The 24,402-nt window shown below is 37.5% G+C and overlaps 1 protein-coding gene across 3 annotated transcripts in view; it reads right to left on the bottom strand.

Moving 5' to 3' along the window:
* Window positions 1-24,402, bottom strand: part of LOC148942326 (DNA excision repair protein ERCC-6-like) — a 161,531-nt gene that overhangs the window by 132,337 nt on the left and 4,792 nt on the right. For 2 of the 3 annotated variants that reach the window (XM_089103766.1, XM_089103765.1), the window contains exon 2: window positions 5,886-6,116. In XM_089103766.1, coding sequence (XP_088959892.1) covers window positions 5,886-6,089 — 204 coding nt within the window. In that variant the 5' untranslated portion in view covers window positions 6,090-6,116. Of the gene's footprint in view, window positions 1-5,885; window positions 6,117-12,003; window positions 12,030-24,402 lie in introns of those variants that run through there. The other variant, XM_089103764.1, reaches the window with a different exon arrangement.

Genomic DNA, 24,402 nt, shown 5'->3' with positions numbered 1-24,402 from the left:
ACGCTCCGAAAAGTGGATGAAGATTTGCTAGATGTTTTCCAGAGAAATTACTTAAGGATTGCTCTGGGTACTCGGCTGACTGACCGTATTTCAAACAATAGGCTATACGAAAAATGTGGTTCAATACCGCTTTCTAGGTCTATAATGAAAGAAAGGTTGAGGTGGTTTGGGCATGTTTTGCGGATGTAGGATGACATATTGCTAAAGATTGTACTTTTAAGCCAACTATCTAGGGCTAAAAATAAAGCAGGTTGTCTTTGTCAGGAGTGGGAGGACGTCATAAAGGAAGATTTAAAGGGAATGGAAACTTCATGGGTGGGTGTAAAAAGCGAGGCTGTGAACATATCGGGGTGGAGGAGGAGCGTGTGTAGCTGTGTTGGCCTCAGGCGGCTTGGTTCTGTGATGAGTTGTTAGCAGTAGTAGTAGTATTTTTCTATTATTTTCTATTATTTTTATATTATATTATTTATTTTATTTTATATTATTTTTACATTATATTATTTATTTTATTTTTATTTATTTTAATTTTATATTATTTCTTTTATTTTTATACATTTTTCTTATTATTTATTATTTTTTGGCAATATAAAAGGGTTAAAAACATCCATTCTTACTTCATTGTATGCAGAATAATTATAATTAACAAATTTCAACAGCAGCTCCATTTTAATTTACACCCCCCCTCCCCTCCCGTGAATATATATAGCCCAAATTATATATTTCCCATGAGTTTCCTGGTTCTAGATTTCATCATAGTCGATTCAATTTATGGGTAAAACGGTTTAAACAGGAGTATAACAACAGCAGCAACAACACAGCAGCAACAACAACAACGGTATAACAACAGCAGCATATAAAAAAAGAGAAAAGGCAATCACCTTTGAGGTCCTGTAATAGGCTTAAAATTGAATTTCAAAGGAAAGCGATTGTTACATTCAGATATCAAACAGTTTGTGGTAACGAACTGTAAGTAAGGAGCGACCCGGCTCAATAGTAACCGAAACTCTAAAAAACGTAATTTTCATACCAGCAGATACATCAAAAGAATCGGATTTTTATGCTGATTTCAAATATTTAAGTTTCATCAAATTTAGTCTAACCCATCAAAAGTTACGAGCCTGAAAAAAATTGCCTTATTTTCTAAAAAAGGGGGAAACACCCCCTAAAAGTGATAGAATCTTGATGAAAATCAAACCATCAGATTCAGCGTAACAGTAAACCCTACTGTAGATGTTTCAAGCTCCTATCTGCGAAAATGTGGAATTTTGTATTTTTTCCAGAAGGAAGATCGGATGCGTGTTTATTATTATTTTTTTTTCCAGGGGTCATCGTATCGATCCAGTAGTCCTAGAATATCGTCAGAGGGCTCATTTGAATGGAAATTTAAAACTTCTAGTGCCCTTTTTAGGTGAGCAAATATTTGAGGGCAACTTGCCCTCCCAATCTCATTGTTTTCCCCCAGTCACCGAATCAAAATTTTGAGATAACCATTTTGTTCAGTGTAGTCAAAATGTAAAAAATATGTCTTTGAGGATAACTTAGTCCCCCACAGTTCCCAGGGGAAGGGCTGTAAATTACGAACTTTGCCCATTGTTTAGGGTAAAGGTACCGATGATTCGACAGTGAAATTTTGGCACCCCTGTCGAAATTTTACTTCAAAACGGAATAACTCTGCTTAGCTGTGACTTAAAGCGCCATCTCTTGAAGCCATTTTTGTATTTCAACAATAGGAAACGTTGGCACAATTTCCAGTACACCCAGATAAGAAAAGAACATTTAATTCATTCAGTTTCCTGTTTTCGACAAGAAAGGAGCTCCCAACAATTTTTCAGGTATGCAATGTTCAAACCGGTGTGCGTGTAACTGAACCCCCTTGTAACTGAACACCAAGCAACTGAACCTGTAACTGAACCACCGTGTAACTGAGCCACCCTGTAACTGAATCCCCGTATACCCGAACCACCGTGCAACTGAACCCCGTATAACCGAACCCCCGGGCAACTGAACCCCCGTGCAACTGAACCCACGTGCAACTGAGCCCTCGTGCTACTGAACCCTCATGCAATTAAACCCCCTTTAACTGAACCCTCGTGCATTCAACCCCCGTGCAACTCAACCCCATTTAGCTGAACCTCCGTGTAACTGAACCCCCATGCAACTGAACCACGGTACAACTGAACCCCCGTATAACCAAACCCCCGTGCAACTGAACCCCGTGCAACTGAACCCTTGTGCTACTGAACCCTCTTGCAACTCAACCACCATACTTATATTGGGTAAAACACAATAGGGTTATGAACCATAGTTAATTAACTACGGTATAGTTATTTGACCTTTAAACTGTTTTAAATAAAATGGCCGTCCCAAAATTTAGATCGGATGTATTTGGGGGAAAACAGGGTGGGGTGGAAGCCCTCCAATCACTTTTAACCCTGAAAAAGTGCATTGAAAATTTTGATTTCAAATCGAATGACCCCCCCCCCCAAAGTGCCTACATTTTTTTTTACAAAAACCTTATGTGTTAGCAATGAGCATAACTTACAGCCCTTGCCCCAGATGCTGCTGGTGGGGTTGTTAAACCCAAAGGCATGGTTATTTGATCTTCAGACTATTTTGAACAAAATGTTTATTTTTATTTTGATCGGATATATTTGAGGGGAGAGGGATGTCGGTTAAGAGGGAAAGGCTAATTGTCCTGTGATTACCTTTGATTCTTCGAAATTGAACTTGAACTTTCAATTTTCAATCGAATGAGCCTCCTTCCGTTTTTACGATCGTCCCTTCTATAAAAACCTTAAATTTTAACAATTGGTAATTTGCAATAACATACAGATTGCTGATACAGGTGAATCAGCAATTTTTTCTGAAAAAACTTCTGGGGCATCTACCTGCTACTACTGCTATTAATACTGCTAATACTACTACTAATTCAACACTATTATTACTACTGCTGCTCCTATTAGACCTCTGCTACTATTAAACTAGCACTATAGGCTATGCATATCAAGTTGAAAATTTGAGAGAATGAGCTATTTGAGGTGGAACTTCAACTAAATCAAAAGACACTATGTGCATGCAGATTTTCAAAATGGCGTATCTCAAAAAGGGATTTGTGTATTAAGTTGGAACTTTCAGAGAGTGCTTAAAGGGAAAGTCAATTCACCGAAAGGAAATATGTGCACGCTCAGGCCTGGATTTACCACTAGGTCCCTAGGCCCAGACCTAGAAGCGCATAATGCTAGCGGGAGCAATAAATTATCACTGAGTAATTTTTTCCTGACAAAAACTGGACTGATGTGATTTATTGTCGCCAGGTGCACTCTGCCGCCACGCTGCCTATTCACAGAAAAGTGACTTTAAAACAACACAGGAATTCCATGGTCACTTATAAACTGTCAGATGTCTCCCAAGAATGGTAGCTTGAGAGTTCGGTATTACCCCTATCTTGCATCACTTTTCGCTCATCAGTTGTGTTCTGTTTACGAACAGTTACATGGTCACATGGTTACACACAGTTACAGTTACATGGGGGTTCAGTTACACGGGTATTTAGTTAAATGGGGTTGAATTGCACGGGGGTTGAGTTGCACGAGGGTTCCGTTAAAGGGGATTCCGTTGCATGAGGGTTCAGTAGCACGAGGGTTCAGTTGCACGGGGGTTCGGTTATACGGGGGTTCAGTTGCACGGGGGTTCAGTTGCGTGGGGGTTCAGTTACACGGGGGTTTAGTTAAATGGGGTTGAGTTGCACGGGGGTTGAGTTGCACGAGGGTTCAGTTAAAGGGGATTCCGTTGCATGAGGGTTCAGTAGCACGAGGGTTCGGTTATACGGGGGTTCAGTTGCACGGGGGTTCAGTTATGCGGGGGTTTAGTTAAATGGGGTTGAGTTGCACGGGGGTTGAGTTGCACGAGGGTTCAGTTAAAGGGGATTCAGTTGCTTGAGGGTTCAGAGGCACGAGGGTTCAGTTGCACAGGGTTTCAGTTACACGGGGGTTCGGTTATACGGGGGTTCAGTTGCACGGGGGTTCGGTTAAACGGGGTTTCAGTTGCTTGGGGTTCAGTTACAATGGAACCGTTCAAACCGCTGTTACTTGGTTATTTATTGACAAAAAAAATCGCCTAGAACCATCTCATAGAAATATCAAAAGTCCCCCCCCCCACACCAAAAAAAATCCTAACCTATGTTTTGGATGAAGCTAAGAATCTGCATATGAAAATAAAATCCACAAAATCAAATATAATAGCAATAAACATTTTAAAATTTCTTGAAATCCACTCCCATTTTCCTAGACCCTATCCCTTCCGAAATGTTAGTGAAACAATTTTGTTATACTAAATTTGTTATACTAAATAGGCTACTATTTGTATTTAATAATGTAAATTAAAATTTGTTAAACCAATTTTGTTATACTAAATACTACATACTTAAAACAATTTTATTAGGTATATTACTTTTACTTTTTGAATAGTGTTTTATACTTTTATACATCAAATGAAGTTGAAGAAAAACAAAGAAACAAGAATATACGCGTCGAATACACCAGGTTCCGCCCAAAGGTATTCCTCAAGTATTTCAATACGTGTCGAATTGTATTCCAACTTGGATCGAAAAAAGGTAACTTTTTTGTTGTGTCGAATATGCTGGAGAAAATGCTCTAATTTCGGAAAATCGGAGTTTAGTACCCTTTTCAGATAAAACTTCTCATCAAACCGTTAGCTTCCTAGATGTTTTTCCTACATACTGAACCCCTTTTCAAACCAAAAGTCTTTAAATTAGAACTATGAACAGAAATTATTACGTATATGAGGGGGTTCGCCCCAAAGTCAATACATCGCTCATTACGCTAAAGTTTTTTTAGTACCTTCAAAAGAGCTATCTATTCTAATTAAACGGCCTTTGTGATTCAGAGATTTGTGATTCGAACAAAATTCGAACTTTAGCGTAAAGAGCAAGGTTTTGACTAGGGAGAGAATCCCCTCATATACGTAACAATTTCTGTTTGTCTTAGGTTTTAATGTTATTCCTTACTTTCAGTTGAAAAAACTTGTTTTTTTGAATTGAAGTTATCAAGTATTTTGGGCAATCGGTTGCATAGGTTGCATCAAGACTGGGCTGAGTAATTGTAGACAGAGAAGAGGCACGTAATTGTAGAGGCACGGGTAAATGGCAGGAGTATGAATGACTCTCTTATTGGACACATACTTGTCAGGTTAGTTTTTGGAAAGGCATGCCTGCCTAGAGTCTTAGGCATGCTGATCAAGAATTTAAAAAAGAGGCAAACAAGGCACACTCACCCACCTATAGTCTTAAAAAGGTTGACCAAGAATTTAAAATTGACATAGGACCATAAATTTGCTTGAAATAACCGGCAAAACAATCGTTTAAAGCCATTTTTATCTTTCAAATAGTACCTATTCGTTGCCTAAGCTTAGCCCCACATTCCGAAAAAAATTTGAATTTTTCACACATTTTTTAAATTTTTGGGTCACTTACCCGAGACTCTGGGCGGGTGGGCGCCGCCCAGATATAATAAGTAATCATCTTGTTTGGTAGAAATATAGTCGGTTTTGATTGTATTACTTTTATATCTGCTAATGACAGTCACTGTATATGACAGTCAATGACAGTATATCTGCTAATGACAGTCACTGTATATGACAGTCAATGACAGTATATCTGCTAATGACAGTCACTGTATATGTGATCAAAGTCTTCAGAGTTTTGTCATAGCCATATTGGTACCAGATATTCCTTAAGCCTTAAATTGCTAGGAGCAGGCAGTTTGAGTACTTGCAATTTCCACAAGCCAGGTCCTTTTGGAAGCCAAAAGGGCCTGTTTAGGATTCCAGGTGCTTTTCTTATGAAGAAGAGGAAATATAATACTTACGTTTTCATCTTTAAAGCAAATATCATCTATGGTGTTAACCTTATTCATAAAAGTACCACCATCTTTACTTTCATTAACCCCAGGACAATTGGACTCATCTTTGATTTTGAATTCTTGGGTTAAAGTAGAACTGATACTTGATGGTTGTGTATCTTCTTTTTCCATGTTGGACAGATCAGCCACATTACTGTCACTTTCATTCATAATCTCCTTTTGTACAATTTATTTCTCCTAGAAAAAAAACATTTTAAGAAATGATAAGTGATATGTCTATTTTAATCAGAATTTTAATATTTTGCCATCTGCTCACAGAGCTGCCTTTTTATAACATATCAAGATACTTAATCACAAATTCTGAATGTAATGTTCTCTTGGATTTTTTTTTAGAAAAGTTAATGGAGCCGGAGCAAACTAATGGTAGCTGCACTGATATTTATGTCAAGTTCATTCTCAGCAAAAAAATGGCATCCAGGATGGGGAAACCTTCTGAGGTTAGTTTGAAGAGCCCCTTTTCCTAAGGAAAAACTGAATTTTTATTAAATTAACTTCCTGTGGCAACTTTCAAATTTTGAAGGGACTTAAGCACCACTTACAAGAAATATCATAGCCTCCAGTTAAAGAATTTTATTTTTTGGGGGAAATAAAAAGTTTAGTAGAAGTAATCATTACTCTTAGTAAATCTGTGTTAATCAGAATTTTGCCATCTGGCCACACAGCTGTTGTATGTATTTTCTGTTTTGTTATTTGTTTATGTAAAATAGCAAGATATTCAGTTAGCAATTCTAAAGACGATGTTCTCCTGATTTTTTTTTATATAATAAATCATGGAGCCAGAAATCAAGCTAATATTGGCTGCACTGAAATTAACTATTCTACATCAGTCACAAATTTAGGAGAATATATTCTTTTTCATTTTATTATGAAGATTCTTGGAGCATGGATTGAATCTAGTGGTATGTGTAGTGAACTAACTTTTTCTATATGAGATTGAAATTTATTGCCTACAGGAACAGGCTCACACAGGATGGAGAGGTTGGTTTAAAGAGCCTCCTAATCCTCCTCTAAGTAAAAGATGAATTTCTGATGAAAGAAACTTTGAATAGCCTAGGTGGCTACTAGCCTATTCAAATCCTAATAGAATTAATCACCAGTTATAAAGACTAAACCTCAACATTTTAGCTACTACAAAACTCAGAAAGGTGGTCTTTCTCTTCTTTCCCATAAAAAAAACAATTGAAGTTCAAAAAAACCTTTAAATAATATTTTATCCATGATTCTTATTTAAGTCATTAAGGGAACTCTTGCCTGGCATGACTAAATTTTACCAAGTAAAGACAAGAGCCACCATTTTATGATGAATAAAACACATCACAAGGCATAATATATATTGTTAGAGCCATATATGGAAGCACCAGAGGGGTGGCACTGTGGCACATATGATGGCACAGAGATATGACAATGACATATGAAAAGAGTATAAAATATAGAATCTTGATACTACCCAAATTTTATGAAGAAGCTTTGTCCCAAGGAAGCTCAATCTGGAATTATACTTAAGCTAGTATATGACTATTTTGGCCTTCATAGGGGCTTGGGGGGTTGAGATGCAGTTGTTATGATAGCCACAGGGTAAAGCAACAATGCTGAATATTCCAAATATGATGATAGTCAATGGTAGAGTCTTATCTTGGACATACTTTTAAAGTCGGAGCCTAACCTTTGAAAATGCTGGCTATTCTTTAACACACAATCCTAAGGTTAGAGCAAATTCTCTAAATCCCAAACAAACTCAATCTTGAACAGATTTAACTTAAGAAAAATTTTGTGAAGCAGAATAGTAATACTTAAATTTGCTAGGCATTAGAGGGAACTTTTTTGTCTAAATCTAAATATTGAAAAATATAGTTTTCTAACAATTAGTCAGTCAGTCAAAACTATCTTATACTAGGCTATATACAGCATGTCCAAAAATTAGGAACTGGTTGTTCATGTTTAAGAAACATAGAATTTGATCATTATACTTGTCTAAGACTAAGAGCTTTTGTAGTACTGGGATTGTTATGTAATATGGTTGAAAAGATGGCTAATTGCCACAAAAATAGTTAACTTATTATAAATGCTCTATTATACTATTTAGAGACATGATTGGGTACTTGTCTATTACGGTATATAAAACACACTTGAGAAGTGAACTTTGGTGACAATAAAATATGATGAATATAGAATACTTTATTAGCAAAATTGTGAAGATCATTTGGGATCTATTAAATTTGGAGCTTTAGCATTGGCTGAATGTCTCAAAGACAAAGAAAAGTTCATTATTAACGCAATTCTTGACCTAGTTCATTTTAGTTCATTGTTAAATCAATTCTTGAGGACACTGGTTAATTTGCTTTGAGTGGTGACAGAATATAGTGTATCATGATGGATGTTCAAGAATCATTTCAGATTGTTGGAAGGGCAACAACACAACTGAGCTAGAAAAAGCAGGTTTCACTCATTTGAAAGTGAACCACAAAATAACTTTTTTGACCCAGAAACCGGCCTCTCTATCCAAAAAGTAGAGAGAATATGGGGATCCACAAAGTGGAAGAGCAAATGGCACCAAGGTACACCCCACCATCATTTGCATTCATACTTAGTAGAGTACATGTGGTGGGTGGCAGTAAAGGCAGAAGGCCAAGTACATTTTAATGCAATTCTTGAGGACATTTCTGCATTCTGGGAGCACATTTCCAAGTTGTAGTTTTCACAATTTTGCTAATAAAGTATTATATTTTCATCATTGTTTTTCATTAGGTTAAAATGGGTTTGTTTAGGTTAAAATGGGTTTGTTTTGGTTATGCATTTAATATATGCTATGCTTTAAACCCCCCCCCCCCCCCAACCCCTAATGTGCAAATATATAGCCCAAACTTATTTATAAACTATTATATTTTCATGATAATTTTGTTTTATTTCATTAGCATTCACCGAACTTCACTTTTCGAGTGTGTTTCATATAATAGACAAGTACCCAGGATTGTTTCACCATTGTATTTGTTGAGTTCTTTTTTAAAGCCTAAGTATGTGATTAGCTTGATTAAACTATGTACAACACTTACATTTTGAAATATGCTTATAGAAAACAGTAGATTGTTTATATTGAATGCCAATATAAAACTTGACCCTGATCTTGGAAAATGCCTTCCAATCTTGGAGACAGGATGTGACACTTTCAACCTAATACAGATTTAATTGAAGAAAGGTGTTCTGAAATGTAGGAATTTTATTTAAGAAAGCAGGGCTGTAGGGGCAACCTTTGTCTAAATCCAAATATTAGAAAACCAAAAATTTTCCAACATTGTAGAGAGTCAATCCCAATTAGCCTGGTCTTAATTATCACCCAACTCCAACTATCTAACCCTATAAATAATGTCCATGGTTAGGAACATTGTGTCTATGTAGGCCTATAGAAAAAAATATAGTTTAAGCCTAGTTTACCAGCTGTTGAGAAGGAAACATGTTAAGAAAACAAGGTCCTTGTATGATATAGCAACCACACTTTGTAACCTGAACAATCACACTCAAGAAGTGAAGTTAGGGTAATCATATTGAAATATAACCAAATAAGATGAAGATATAGTTCTATATTAGCAAAATCATAGAAACTACAATATAGAATTATGGAAATCAGGCCACCCAGAATGCATTATAGGCATGGTCTCACTAAATTTTACTCAACTTTTTGTGATCATGCTATACTTTTTGTGTCTGGACTTTACCCTCTGTTTCAAGAAAGTGATCTGAATATAATCCTCATTTATTGTTTCAAGTATTGCAAGTTTCTTCTTTATTTGCCACCTTCCTACCCTAATAGAAAAATAATTGTTCGGTTTGGTGCTACTGATATTATGCATACTCTGCACCAGCATCAACATGTAACTACTTCTGATGCATGCTTAAGGATGGGCTCTCATCATTGCCTGATCTGGTTGCTTAGTGCTATTTGATATTTTTTGTTTAGTTACTTATTTGTCATTTTTGTAGTGAATTTTTTCTTTCTTTCTTTTCTTTATTACTCCACTATTTTTCCAACGTAAATGGGTTATAAATAAATCATCATCATTATATTAAATACCTAACCTAACTAACTCTAAATATTAAATTAAAAAATATATGCATAGTAGTTTATCTCATTCATGTTAAGCTGATTATCTCAAAGTAGGTCTACACACAGAAAACCAATTTTATTACAGATCAAGAACAAAATGTGGTTGCTGTATCATACAAGTACTGAAAACAATTCTTATTTCATAATATGCAGAGTGATTGTAGCTAACATTTCTTGCATGCCCAAAAACCAAATCAACTGAGTCAAAACAATATTGATTCAGGTTTTGTTGTGTTAATCCCAGTTTTTTAAGGATTAACCTTGCTCAACCTGTGAAATTTCCCTGTGGACTCTCATTTTGGCTTTATTTTCATAAGTAAATTACTGTTTTGCTGGCTATTTCAAATTCCCTTGGGACAGTAAATCGTAGGTTAATATTTATGCAATAATTGAATAGAGATTGGTGCTAATGAAATTCAGCTTGGACTTAAACTTATTTATTGGTTAAATGTATGAATGTGGCTGAACTTGTCTGGAACCCACTATTGAACTATATTTCCTAATCATTAGCAGAGGTATACATGAATAGAGCAGTAGAGTTTTTCAGGTGTGAATCTATCATTGAAGCAAAGAAAATGTGCACTTCCTTTGAGAAATTTGGAAACAATGATAGAATGAAAACAGCTAACAAGGATTCTGAAAATCTACAGGATTTAAGAAAGGCAGTCTATATGCAGTTGATTTAAGAAAGGCAGCCAATGCAGTTGAGCCTGAGGAAGTACCCAGTGTGCCAATTCAGTTGGCACACTGGGTAGAATGAGAACAGCTAACAAGGATTCTGAAAATCTACACAATTTAAGAAAGGCAGCCAATGCAGTTGAGCCTGAGGAAGTACCCAGTGTGCCAATTCAGTTGGCACTTGTGTAACAACTAAAGTAAACCAGATGTGTGGAAAGTCAGATAGCATTACAGAATAGACAAAAACAGGCTCCAATTTTGCAGGCAGCAAATCTTATTTTGAGGCAGCCTTCCACTGCATTACCCTACTTGGTTGTTGTGAAAAACCCTCCAAAGTCCATTGAAATGCCAGATGCCCATAAGGACTTTATTCTGTCCCCATGTGGAAAGTTAAGTGATGATATTGTTGTGCTAAAGAGAAATAGAATGTATTGGACAAAATGTGTTGGAAATGTATAATTTTGGCTATACATCTGCTCATTAAGAGGGTTGGGATAAAGTATAAAGAACTGCATGGAAAATGTGTTATTCTTAATACTACCATGTTTCCTTCTCTACAGGTCTTTCTTCATACTTGTTCCCCAATTTCTAAGACTTTGAAGTCTGAAGAGGGTTAACACAGTAGCTTGACAATACCCTTCCTAAAGCATATTTTTGGCCCTGAATTCATTACTGAGTTTCATTTTCCTAACCCCTTTACAAGATAGTAAAAAGCAGCTTGTCTATAATTTTACCCTGACCAAAACTCAGGGTCAATATATACCAAATCATATTATTGAGTTTCAAGTAAAGTGAATGCACCATTCAATGCCTTTTTTTATGCTGATTACAAATATAATAAGCATTTCTATCGGAAATGAATTTCAGCCCCCCCCTATATAGGCTATACCTAACCGAACCCGGAATGGGCATCTAGAGGGGGGGGGGGCTGAAATTCATTTCCTATAGAAATGCTTATTATATTCCTAATCAGCATAAAAAAAAAAGGCATCAAATTGTGTATTCACTTTAGTCCTAGGCCTAACTCAATAATATGATTTTGTAGATATTGACCAAACTCAGTACTGGGGGAATGTCCACAGAATTCTCTATATATTACTATTTTCTTCATAGGCTACTGCTTCAAAGTTTTACCAAAGCAATACAAAATAGTTGGACTCAAGATGAAATTTCATTTTGAAGGTCTATTTGATTAGCTAGGCTATCTCAAAGTTATCTGACTTAAAAAACAAATCAATGATAGTTTGAAACTCAAATTCACCACATTACAAAACTAATAAACCCAACCTCTTTATCATTAAATAATCTGTAAACCCATGCGAATTAATATTGAATTTGTTACGATTAAAAAACGCCATCTATTGTTTTAGTTTGCTCTTTTGTAATGCTATGCCTCGCTCCAATCAACTGTAGAAAATCGAGGCGTACGTCCTGAATTTAGATCATTTGCATCTCTTCTTTCTGGGTTGGGTTGAAACTACTCAAAGCCACGGACCAAAGGTTTGCTTTATTACACACTTCTTATTTGTAGTTTTAATAAACGCTATTGAACGCAACAGAATTAATTGAAATCGCCAATTGAACGTTAAAAATTACTTCTACTACTAACAACTCACCACAGCACGAAGCCACCTGAGGCCAACAGAGCTACGCACGTTCCTCCTCCATCCCAATCTATTCAAAGCCTCTCTTTTTTCATCCTCCCACGAAGTTCCCATTTCCTTTCAATCTTTCTTCATGACGTCCTCCCACCCCAGTCGAGGACGACCTGCTTTCCGTTTAGCCCTAGACAGTTGGCCGAAAAGAACAATCTTCGGTAATCTGTTATCCTTCATTCACACAATGTTCCCTAGGCACCTCAACCTTTCTTTCATTATAGCCCAAGAGAGCGAGAAAACGGTGAAGATCCTGGGTGTCCATCTGGTTGCCGATCTGAAATGGAACACCCACGTATCGTCAATCGCCTCGAAGACCGCCTTCCTTCTAAAATCTTTTGCCTACCTTCGCCGCTTTGGGATCAAAACTGAGATCATGGTTGTATGCTAAAAATGCTACATTAGACCTCTCACTGAATATGCCTGCCCAGTGTGGCACAGCGTACTGACCATAGATCAAAGCGACAAAATAGAAGGGTTGCAGAAAAGGGCCTGCAAAATAATACTGGGGAGTAGTTACGTTGACTATGAGATGAGCCTCAAGGTTCTGAAGTTGGAGCCCCTCAAAGAGAGAAGGCACACACTGGTCATGGACTTTGGACGAAAAATCCTCGACTTTGAAACATACCGCGATCTACTTCCGGATTTTGAGGCGCGCCAAACTCAACATTCTATGAGGCTCAGAGAAATAACGAAAAACGCAGCAAAGCTGGAACGACCGCCGATCCACTCATCCGAGCGCTACCTGAAGTAATTTGGTCGATACTTCGTAAAACACTACAATGGTGACCCAGAAAAATTGTAAATAAATCAAGTTTGAATAATTTAATTTTGTAAGTGTTTTTAAATTGTTTGACTTCCGCTGTTATTTTTGTTGTTAACAAGAATATTAAGAAAAAAATAAAGTGAATTTGAATTTGAACCACATTTTTTGTGTAGCTTATTGTTTGAAATACGGTCGGTCAGCCAGGTACCCAGAACAATCCTCAAGCAATTTCTCTGGAAAACATCCAGCAAATATTCATTCGCTTTTCGGAGCACCCATGCTTCAGAACCTTATTTGACCACTTTCATCACTGTAGCTTCTAATATTCTAATCTTGGTTTGCAGACTTATCGTCCTATTTTTCCATACTTTTTTTTAACTGTTAAAAAACACCATGAGCCTTGGCTATTCTACTTTTAACATCTTCACTGCTTCCACCATCCTTACTAATAATAATACCAAGGTAAGTAAAGCTGCCCACCTGATCATTCTTTTCATTACCCAACGTCACCTTTTCATCTTCACTTATTCCTAGACTTAGTGACTTAGTTTTACTAACATTAATTTTCAAACCTATTCTAGCATTCTGAACTTGCAAAACCTCTACAAATTTATTCATTTTGGTCACACTTTCATCTAGGATGCTTAAATTATCAGCACAATTAATTCCAGGGGACTTTTTCCTCCCTATTTGATTCCGTGGTCTCCAATTGCCTTTCCAGTGCTTCTTCAGACAAAGTCCATCAAAATAATCCAAGTAAAGAGGGATAGAACACAACCCTGCTTAACTCTTGATTTAATACAAAACCAGCTGCAAACCTTGCTTCCTACCTTAACCACAGCAGTGTTATTCTCGCACATAGCACTAATCACTTTATTGTATTTGTCTGGTATACCATACAAGGATAAAACTTTTACCAAAGCTCTTCTATCAACAGAATCGAAGGCTTGCTCCTAATCTATAAAACTGAAGACGAAAGGTGTTTGACAGCTCAGACACTTCTCCATTATTAACCTAAGAGTGAAAATTTGGTCGACACAACCTCTACCTTTTCTAAGACCGCACTGTTATTCTCTTAATAGTTTGTCTACGATATCTCTCAGTCTAAAATGTATCATATTACTAAGTAATTTGCTACCTACAGAGACCAGACTAATGCCTCGATAATTACCACACTCACTTTTATCACATTTTTTAAAAAGTTGCTTAATTAAGGTTTTCCTAAAATTGTTAGGTACTTCCCCTTTTTGAAAAATCATATTCATAATCTTCAGTAAGTTATTTCTAACCCCAAAGCCACCATATTTAAGAAACTCATTTACAACCCTATCAGCACCTGGAGCAATATTTTTTTTAATCCTTTTAGTACTGTCGCTAATTCTTCCTCAAAAAACAAATCTCCCTTTACATCCAAGGTATCACAAACTTTTTCATTTTCTTTTATATCTTTTCCTGCAACTCTATTTTGGCTTAGAAAATTCTCAAAATGCTCTGCCATCTATCTTTAATTCTTTCCTTATCGCTAATAGTGGCCCCGTTCCTATTTTTAACTGGGCCATATCCGGATTGACTGCTCCCTCTCAATTTATTAACATCCTAGTACAATATTTTACTATCATGCTTTCTAGCTGCATCTTCCAGATCCTCTGCAATTTTATCCATGGCCTCTACTTCAATACCTCCTTAGTTCATATTTAATTGATTTCTCCACTTACTTTCCATTCCTTTTATTTTCATATGATCTATCACTCAGATAATTCTTGTGCAAGCTATTTCTATTAAACATGAAGCTTTTTCACTAATATTCTTAGATGCAGTCCTAGCTTTTCTCCCTAAGACATCTTCAGCAACTTCAGAAATTATTTTTCAAAAATTATTCCAACCATCTTCCACATTATCAAATTTTAAACTCTTAAGTTTAGTATTCAACTGTTCCTGGAAAGTTTCTCTGAAATTCTCATCCTGGAGTCTACCAACATAATAAAGTCCCGGGAGGTAGTTACCCTTCCACAATTTCAGCTTTAAATTAATCCTTGACACTGTTAGATGGTGATCTTTACTTTTAACATCAATAGCAGCACAACTATATACCCTAGCATCTTGTATTGATCCTGCCAGTCTTTGGTTTACTATGGCATATCAATAAGGTTTGATGTCTTAGCATCACGTGAATACCATGTTGACTTATGAGCCATTTTATGACGAAACACCGTATTGGTTATAACTAGATTGTTATACCTACAAGATTGCAAAAGTCTGTATCAATTGCTGTTTTCTTTTCCAGCAAAAAATTTACCTCAAGGGCCTGCCCTTGGGATAAATCCTAACTGCAACCGAAACATCAAGTTTCAGCCTCGGATTTTCGAACCCCCTTTTGATGACGACCTCTGCATGAGCACGGACAAGATTTATGAATGTGAAACAACACCTCAAATTTGGTTTCTGGAACGTCTGCAAAATGTCTAAAGACTCCAAGACTGAAAAAGTGCTAAGAGCACTGAACGATTACCACTTCGACCTTCTGGTTCTGTTAGAAGTTCGATGGCTAGGATCTGGATCAAATAAACCGGATGGAGATATGACCATTATACAAATTGGATCGCAGCAAAAGCGTGAATACGGAGTAGCCCTAATGATGACAAAACAGACTTCCCAAGCTCTACTACAGTGGACACCGGTGTCACCTAGCATCCTGAAAGCCCGCTTCATCGGCACGCATGTGAAACTGTCAGTAATAGTATGCTAAGCACCCACCAATGACGCCACCGACGAAGCAAAAGACGAATTTTACAGAGCTCTCAACTCCGTGGCAAACGACATACCACGGCATGACATGGCATGTTTTCTAGGAGACTTTAACGCAAAAGTAGTGAATGACCGATCGTTTTCCCCAGAGGTTCTCGGCGAGCATGGCCTGGGCCAGCGAAACGAAAAACGAGAACTACTTATCGACTTCGCGCTCCTTAACAACCTAGTAATCGGAGGTACCCTATTTTCTCATCGGGATGTACACAAATATTCTTGGATATTTTCCGATGGCCACACCCGAAATCAGATTGACCATTGTCTTTGGAGCAGGAAGTGGAGATCAAGCTTACTTGATATAAGGGGATATAGAGGAGCTGACGTTGGCTCAGATCATAATCTGATGGCAGCAAAAATCCGCCTCAAATTGAAAAGAAATAGAAAAGCAAATAAGGCTCCCTTAAACCCAGTCTTTGACTCGGAGAAACTGAGGTTGAGAGAATTCAACCAAACCTTTAAACTAGAGATGCGGAATAGATTTGAAGCCTTGTCTTTTCTAGATAATGCTGATAGCAATCAACACTGGGAAAGCATAAATTTGTGCTTTCACGATGCCGCGAAAGCCACCATTGGGTACCGCAGGAGCCCAAAAGACCAGTGGCTATCTGACCAAATATGGGAACTCATAGAGACAAGGAAAAAAGTAAAAGCATCGCTTATCCAAAGACAAACCCCCGACCAACAGATCCTAAGAAACGATGAATATAGAGCCGCAGATAAAGAGGTAAAGAAGAGTGCCAGAAAAGACCAGAGAAACCTGCTGGAGCAAAAAGCAGCGCAGGCAGAAGAGGCTGCGGAGAGAGGTGATTCAAGAGCCGTCTATAAAACCACTAATGAGATTATTGGAAAGAAATCCTCTATTTAACATGGGCCAGTAACAGACCCCTCGGCCATCCAGATAACACAGCAGTCTGACGTAAACGAAGTTTGGGCCAGTCACTTCGAGAAGCTAATGAATAGACCTAACCCAGAGGATCCCCCAGAGATCCCAGCAACAACACTGTTTTCCTTAGATATCAGCACGGATCTGCCGCCATCCACTGAAATTATAGCAGCAGCAAGGAAGCTGAAAAATGGGAAGTCGCCTGGCGAAGACAGGATATCCGCGGAAATGATCAAAGCCACTTTTATGACCTGCCTCAAGTTCTGGACAGCGTTGTTCGCAGTAATCTGGATGACCGCCAAAATAACTTCGGATTGGAAACGCAGCCCGCTTGTGAGGATCTTTAAGAAAGACGATGCGTCCTTCCCAGGCAACTGGCGAGGAATCTGCATGCTTTCCATACCTAGCAAATTGCTGACGCACATTTTACTGCAGAGAATCAGCTCGCAGCTCGACAGCCACCTTCGCGACGAGCAACATGGATTCAGACCGAACCGTTCATGCGCAGACTTGATATTTACCCTACGGCTACTGACGAAGAAAGCAGAGAATGGCGCTCCAAAATCTATATGATATTCATCGATGTTAAGAAGGCATTTGACTCAGTAGACAACCAAAGTCTGAGGAAGATCCTACTGCATTACGGAATCCCTGAAAAGATAGTTTCACTGATTGTTGCATTTTACGAAGATAGCGAGTACTGTGTAAAGACCCGAGATGGCCAAACGTGTTTCTTCCGCATTATGTCAGGAGTTAAGCAAGGTTGCGTCTTGCCACCGCTACTTTTCGTAATCGTCATTGACTACATACTGCGAAGTACAAGCACAGACGGAATCCAGCTGAATCCAGAAACACGCCTCAGTGATGTAGACTTCACTGACGACAGCGCCGTCCTAGAATCATGCAAGCAAAGACTTCAAGAACTCCTTGACAAAGTGAGGGACAGAGATGGCCAGGTCGGCTTGAATATAAATAATGAGAAAACAAAATGCATGGCTACCACAGACTCACCGCTGAGCATCACTTGTGGAGACCAACACATAGAGTAAGTCGTCCATTTCAAATACCTAGGAAGCATAATAGAAAGCACCGGATTGACCACAAAAGAAGTGCTCACAAGAATCGGCCAAGCCAATAAGGCCTTCACTAGATTACGGAAAGTATGCCGGTCCCAAAGCTTCTCTATACGGCTAAAGTTACGACTCTTCAATAGCAAAGTTATGCCAGTGCTGCTTTACGCAGCCGAAACCTGGCACTTGAACCAGGAACAAGAGAGAAGAATACTTGCTTTCGAAAACACATGTCTCAGAAGAATTCTCAACACCCGTTGGTAGCAGAGAATAACAAACCAATCCATCCGTGACAAGACTGGCCAGCCTCTTGTGACATATATCATAAGAGTCCACCGATGGAGATACCTTGGCCACGTACTACGTAAGGAAAATCTCCGACTACCAAATGCAGCGCTCTATTGGAAGCCATCGGGTCCACGCCGCAGGAGCAGACCCAGAAACACCCTGCGTTGAACGTACCAGACAGATCTCCGTAAGCTGCACACATCAATCCAACCTCAGTGGGAGGACATACTTGCAGCAGCAAACCGGCGGGAAGATTGGTGGCTCCTTACTGATGCCCTGGGTGCCTCTGGAGGCACAGGTGAATCTAAGGTCTAAGGAAAGCATACCATCTATCCCTATTTATACCTACCTGGGCGTTTAAATCTTCTAGTAAAAACATCAGATTTCTACCTAGGACCCTGTCTATTTGTTCCTGTAACCTTAAGTAAAATTCATCTGAGTCACTTGTATCTCCCTCAGTCGGTTCTACAGGGGCATATACTACTATAACTGATGCCCTGAACTTTTTGGTCATAAAATGAGCAATTCTATTTTTAATACATTCCCAGCCTAAATAAGACTTAGCAGCTTCCTTATTCATCATGAGCCCTACTCCCTGTCTATGTACCCCTTCCTTCCTCCCTGAGATAACAACTCTATATCACCTAATTTCATGCTTCCTATCCCTGGGATATGATTTTCTTAACTCCTAATAAGTCCAGATCGAATCGTCTGAGTTCATCAGTCAAAATGTCGATACGATGGTCATTTTTTGACGTCGTAACATTCCAAGTTCCAATTTTCATGTTATTTAAATCATCGAAATTATTTTTGCCTCAGGAAAAACAATGATCCCGGATACCCGTGCAGGACGGGGATCACAGATCTTCTCAAGTCTACACCGAAGTGCTAGACCGAACACAGGAACTAGCTTAACTGAAAAAGAACCCCACTTTGACCACAACTTCGCTGTTCGGGATTAAAAACTTAAATTCACACTTTTCAGCCGTAAGCACATAATCAATTTTTTCAAACAGCTCATTAACAAACAGAGTCGACCTGAATAGGCTAAAACTTTGAACGGCTAATAAGTAACAGATAACCTGCATATGCAATATAAGACAAATTAGTTAGGTTCTTCAAGCAAAACGGAAAAATATTATTTAACACAGGGTATGAACCAACATTAAAAGGATAAGGTAACCACCCCTCTTTTATCTAAATTCAGAACGAATGGGGATATTATCAAAAAAGGTGTATCTTGACCAGAGTCAGAGTCAAACATATGAATCAGCATACCGCAAACGAAGAACAAGTATAACAGACGAATTAACTCCAAGCTGGGAAAGAGAATGCCACAATTGGCTAGGACAAACTGATTCAAATGCTTTTAAAACATCTAACGTGCACTAATGCACTTCAGATCCATCTTTTTGTCCTTGAAGTAATACAGAAGTAAGAACTCAATATGCATGTTGTCACCCTATCAAGGGTTTAAACCCAAATTGGTTCGGTAGATAATCGACTTTTGGATGAATTTCAGGAAGCAACAGCAACAGCAACCGTACAAGAAAATCGAAATATATTTTCTTGATTATTATCGCTTCTAATCAGTAGTTGTACCAAACCTATCCTGCTCAAGTCATCCTCAGGGCTATATTGTGGTTTTTATCCTTCCCATTTTATAGTGCAGACGGTTTTATATCATCTATTTTCCCTTTTTATTTTTTTTTTATATTTGTGTTTAAAGATTTTTCCAATAGGAAATGTTCAGAAGTCCTCCAAAAAAAAACGTCCCCCCAGATCCCAAATCAAATTCCATAGTTAAAGATACCCATCCTGGCTGGTCAAGCACATTATCTGAAAGTTCTAATGATGGCTCCGATTCGGAGAATAGGACAATGATAACTGTAGGTCCTAATGCAACCATAAATGATGATAATGGGTTTCAAGAGGTCCTCTCTAGAAGCTCTAAAAAAAGAAAAAAAATCTCCCCAATTAAAAGCATTTCCTCTCTCCCTGCCCAAGATCCTCCCTCCAAAAACTAACGAATTTACCTTCAAATTACTCCCACTACACCCTTTGAAATAAAAATCATCACTGCAATAAGAGTTGCAATTTTTAAATTGCTAAAATCAATGTTCTCTCTTAACATTAACCGTGATGGATCTCTGCTTATAGCTGTAGAAGATCAGAAATCAGCAGATACAATAATTAACCTTAAATCCCTTCTGAATATCCCAATTATTGCATCTAATTGGAACCCGAAACAATCACCAACAAAAATTGTAGTTTACAATGTTCCCCCAGAGATATCTACTCAGGAGTTAAAAGAAGGCCTCTCAGATAGGGCTTGAAATACAATCCCAGTTGATGATGTTACCCAACTTGGAAAACCTAACTCTACTGGCCTAAAAACTAGTAGATTCTTCTTATTCACACTAAAGGATAAAATTGATATCCCAGAAAAATTATTCCTATTTGGGCAAATCAAACCACACAAGGAATATAAACCTAAGCCTATTCAGTGTCAGAAGTGTTTCAAACTGGGACACACGACAAACAAATGCAATGAAATTCTCCAAGAGTGTAGTAATTGTAAATCTTCCCATCCTAAAGAGATGACAACTTGCAAAAACACCCAGCCTACATGCATCAATTGCAAAGGTCCTCATGAATCTACAAATAAATCATTATGCCCTGCATACAAGAAAAGAGCTCTAACACTCCAAATATCAACAGAGAAGGCCATCCCATACCCCTTTGCAGCAATGGAAGCAAATGCTGCCCAACAATACCAAATAAAGCCTGTAATGAAACCAACCAAAACCCCCAAGTCAAATGCCCCAAATGCATCAAGCACCCCATATAAAACAATATCTTCTAAGCCCCCTAGCTCAAATCCCTATCAGAAGGAATCACCAAGCCAGCAAGCCTTGTTTTTTGGTGAGATGAGGCCAGCCTGGCCCTCCCTCCCAAGAAGAAACAAACCAGAAACACTACCTGGAATCAATCCCTTAACCAACAAACAGGATGCACTACCAAAAATGCAATCCCCAAATATATGCTTATTCATTCTAAACTGTAACGCAGTTCAGGCCATGAACATACATCAACTACAGAAAACAAAAATTATTGCAGAATTGGCAAAAATCTACATCCAAGATGATATGCTCATTCAAGCAAAAAAAGATCTTGCTTTACTTTTAACAAAGCTGAACATTGATACACAGTCATATGAAGAATAAATCAACAACACAACATTTATCAATACTCCAATGGAATGTAAGATCACTCACAGAAAATATGCTAAATGAACTAATATCATTTATGAATAATAATTCCATTAATATTGCTTGCCTCCAGGAAACTCATTTAACCCAAAATCAACAAATTAAGTCTCTGGGATACACTATCCTGAGAAAGGATAGATCTTCAGAGAGAAAAGGAGGTGGTGTAGCTTTATTAGTTAATAATAATATAAAATTTTGTGGCATCAATTTTCCAGATTTTGAAAATGATGTTGATGTAATTGGTATAAGTGTTTGGCTGAATAATTTAAAAACCTACATAATAAGCTTCTATAACCCTAATGGCCAAACTTCAGATGCCAAGGATTTCTTTAATTATATAAATAATTCTAATATGTTAAAAAACATCATTATTTGTGGTGATTTCAATGCCCACAGCCTTTTGTGGGGGAATAAACCAGCAAATAAAGCTGGAAAATTTATTGAGCATATGATTTCAAATAATAATGAATTAGCTGTTGCTACCCCTCCAAACCTAATTACATATTTTAACCCCAAAAGTGCCAAATTCTCCACAATTGACCTACAAATTGTGTCTTTAAATTTTTTGAACAAAATTTACATAAATAAAATTGATAGTCTGTGTACAGACCACTTTGCTATAGTTTGCTCCTAAATGAACCTGCTGAAACTTCTTCTCATACTTCCAAATATATCAACACTAAAGCAAATTGGTCTATTTTCCAAAATAAGCTAAATGATGAAATTACAAGTTTCACCCAAAGTTCATGCATTTCTAACACAACAGTTGACACACATGCTGAAGCCTTGACATCTTTACTAATAAATGCAGCTAATCATACTATCCCCAGGACAACCCCTAAGAAAACATTACCTAAACAAATTCCTAAAGCGTGCTGTAAAAATGAGTGCCTAAATAAATGGAGGATAAAAAAGGCAGCTAGGACAGAATTCATAAAAAAACAAACACCTCCAACATATTTAAAAAATTACAAGCAGAATCTAATCTAAAAAGGACTATAATAGATGCTAAATATAAATACTGGAATAATTTTGCAAATAATCTCTCCAGAGAAACGCATGAGCCAATTATACATAAAGTCATAAGCCACATATGTGGGAAAAAGACTTCTCCCAACCCACTCCTGTATGAGCTTATACATAATAATACCCATTATGATAATGATATTGAAAAGGCTAACCTATTTGCAACTCTTTTTGTTAATAAGCTAACATCAAATAATCAAAGCAAACTGTCCACAATTCCTATGAACCCTAGTTACCAACCACGCCCAGCATCCGAGTACATAACTAATCCATTTTCAATCCAGGAATTGAATAATGCAATACATCATATTAGGTCCAAAACTAGCAGCAGCTATGACAATATACACCCTACATGGATAAAGAATCTCACACCTTCATACAAACAAGAACTGCTAAATTGTTATAATCACGCTTGGGCATCCTCTAGGTTCCCCAATATATGGAAATGTTCGTCCCTCCTACCAATCCTAAAGAAAAATAAACCAAAAGATAACCCTGAGTCTTATAGGCCCATAATGATTACACCTGTGATGGGGAAAATAATGGAGAAAATGATTTATCACAGACTCCTCTGGTTTGTTGAGAAAAATAACATGATCCCACACACTCAAACTGGATTCAGGAAATACCACTCCTCAACAGATGCTTTCATTTTGCTAACAAATGCAATAAATGAATCTTTCTCAAAAAATAATATCCTAGTGGAAGCTTTCCTTGATTTTGAATGAGCATATGACAATGTGAACCACCAAATCCTTTTAAATAAACTTGCAAACCTTGGAGTACCTCCCAAGCTAGTATCATTTATTAAATCCTTCATAGAAGTGCGAAGTTTCATTGTTTGTGTTGGTTCAGCCTCTTCACCCCAAAAGACAATATCCAAAGGCCTACCTCAGGGAGCAGTCCTCAGTTGCCTCCTATTTGCCCTATATCTCTGGGACATGAACCTACCCCACACGAATCTACAATATGCTGATGATCTGGTGCTATGGTCATCTGGCAACACCTTTCAGATAGCACAGTCAAATCTGCAAAAGTCACTTTTCCAGTTTGAAAAATTCTCTCAACATTCAGATTTACCCATTGCACCCACCAAGTCAAAAATAATCCAATTTCACAGGAAGCGAAACCATGTTAATGCAAAACTAACTCTAAATAAAACAACTATTCCAGAAGATAATAATATTAATTACCTAGGTCTCATGCTTGACCATAAACTTAATTTCCACCTCCACATTTCAAACACAATAAAAAAATGTTATAGAAAAGCAAATATACTAAAAAGACTTCTTTCCACACCCTGGGGTTGTAAGGAGAAAACCTTACTCCAGTTTTATAAATCACATATAAGACCCCATATTGACTATGGGCTCATTGTCTATGGTGCATGTGCAAAGACCCAGATGCAAAAAATTGAAACAACACAAAATGATATAATACGTCTCATATTTGGTCTTAGGAAACCCACAAGCACCAAGTTTCTGCTTATGGAGAGTGGATTAACAACAATAAGGGAGAGACGTAGCTTTCTCTTGATAAAACATCTTACAAAAATTGAATCAAATAGCTCACACACATTACATAATTGGTTAAGAAATCCAGCCATGTATAGAGGTATTGCAGATGAGTATGCCAATATTCAAAAGAAGTTCCCTGTACCAGCAAAGTCTATTGCACCTACTTTCCCCCAATCCCCTCCATGGAATTGGTCATTTCCCATAATAAATACTGAATTTTCAAAATGGAATAAAGATTTAACCCCCATTGCTTTTGTTCAGAAAAAATTTGCAGAACTTAATACATTTACCTATAAAAATCACTTCCAAATATTTGTTGATGGGTCAAAAATGAATGAGAAGGTTGCAAGTGGTGTTTTCCTTCCTCAACTGAAAATTGCAATGGGCGAGAGATTATTTAATAA

The sequence above is a fragment of the Artemia sp. Qi Xiang Cuo genome, chromosome 17, assembly GCF_049724085.1.
Source record: "Artemia sp. Qi Xiang Cuo chromosome 17, ASM4972408v1, whole genome shotgun sequence".
Taxonomy (NCBI): Eukaryota; Metazoa; Arthropoda; class Branchiopoda; order Anostraca; family Artemiidae; genus Artemia; species Artemia sp. Qi Xiang Cuo.
This window is presented reverse-complemented; position numbering and strand designations above follow the sequence as displayed.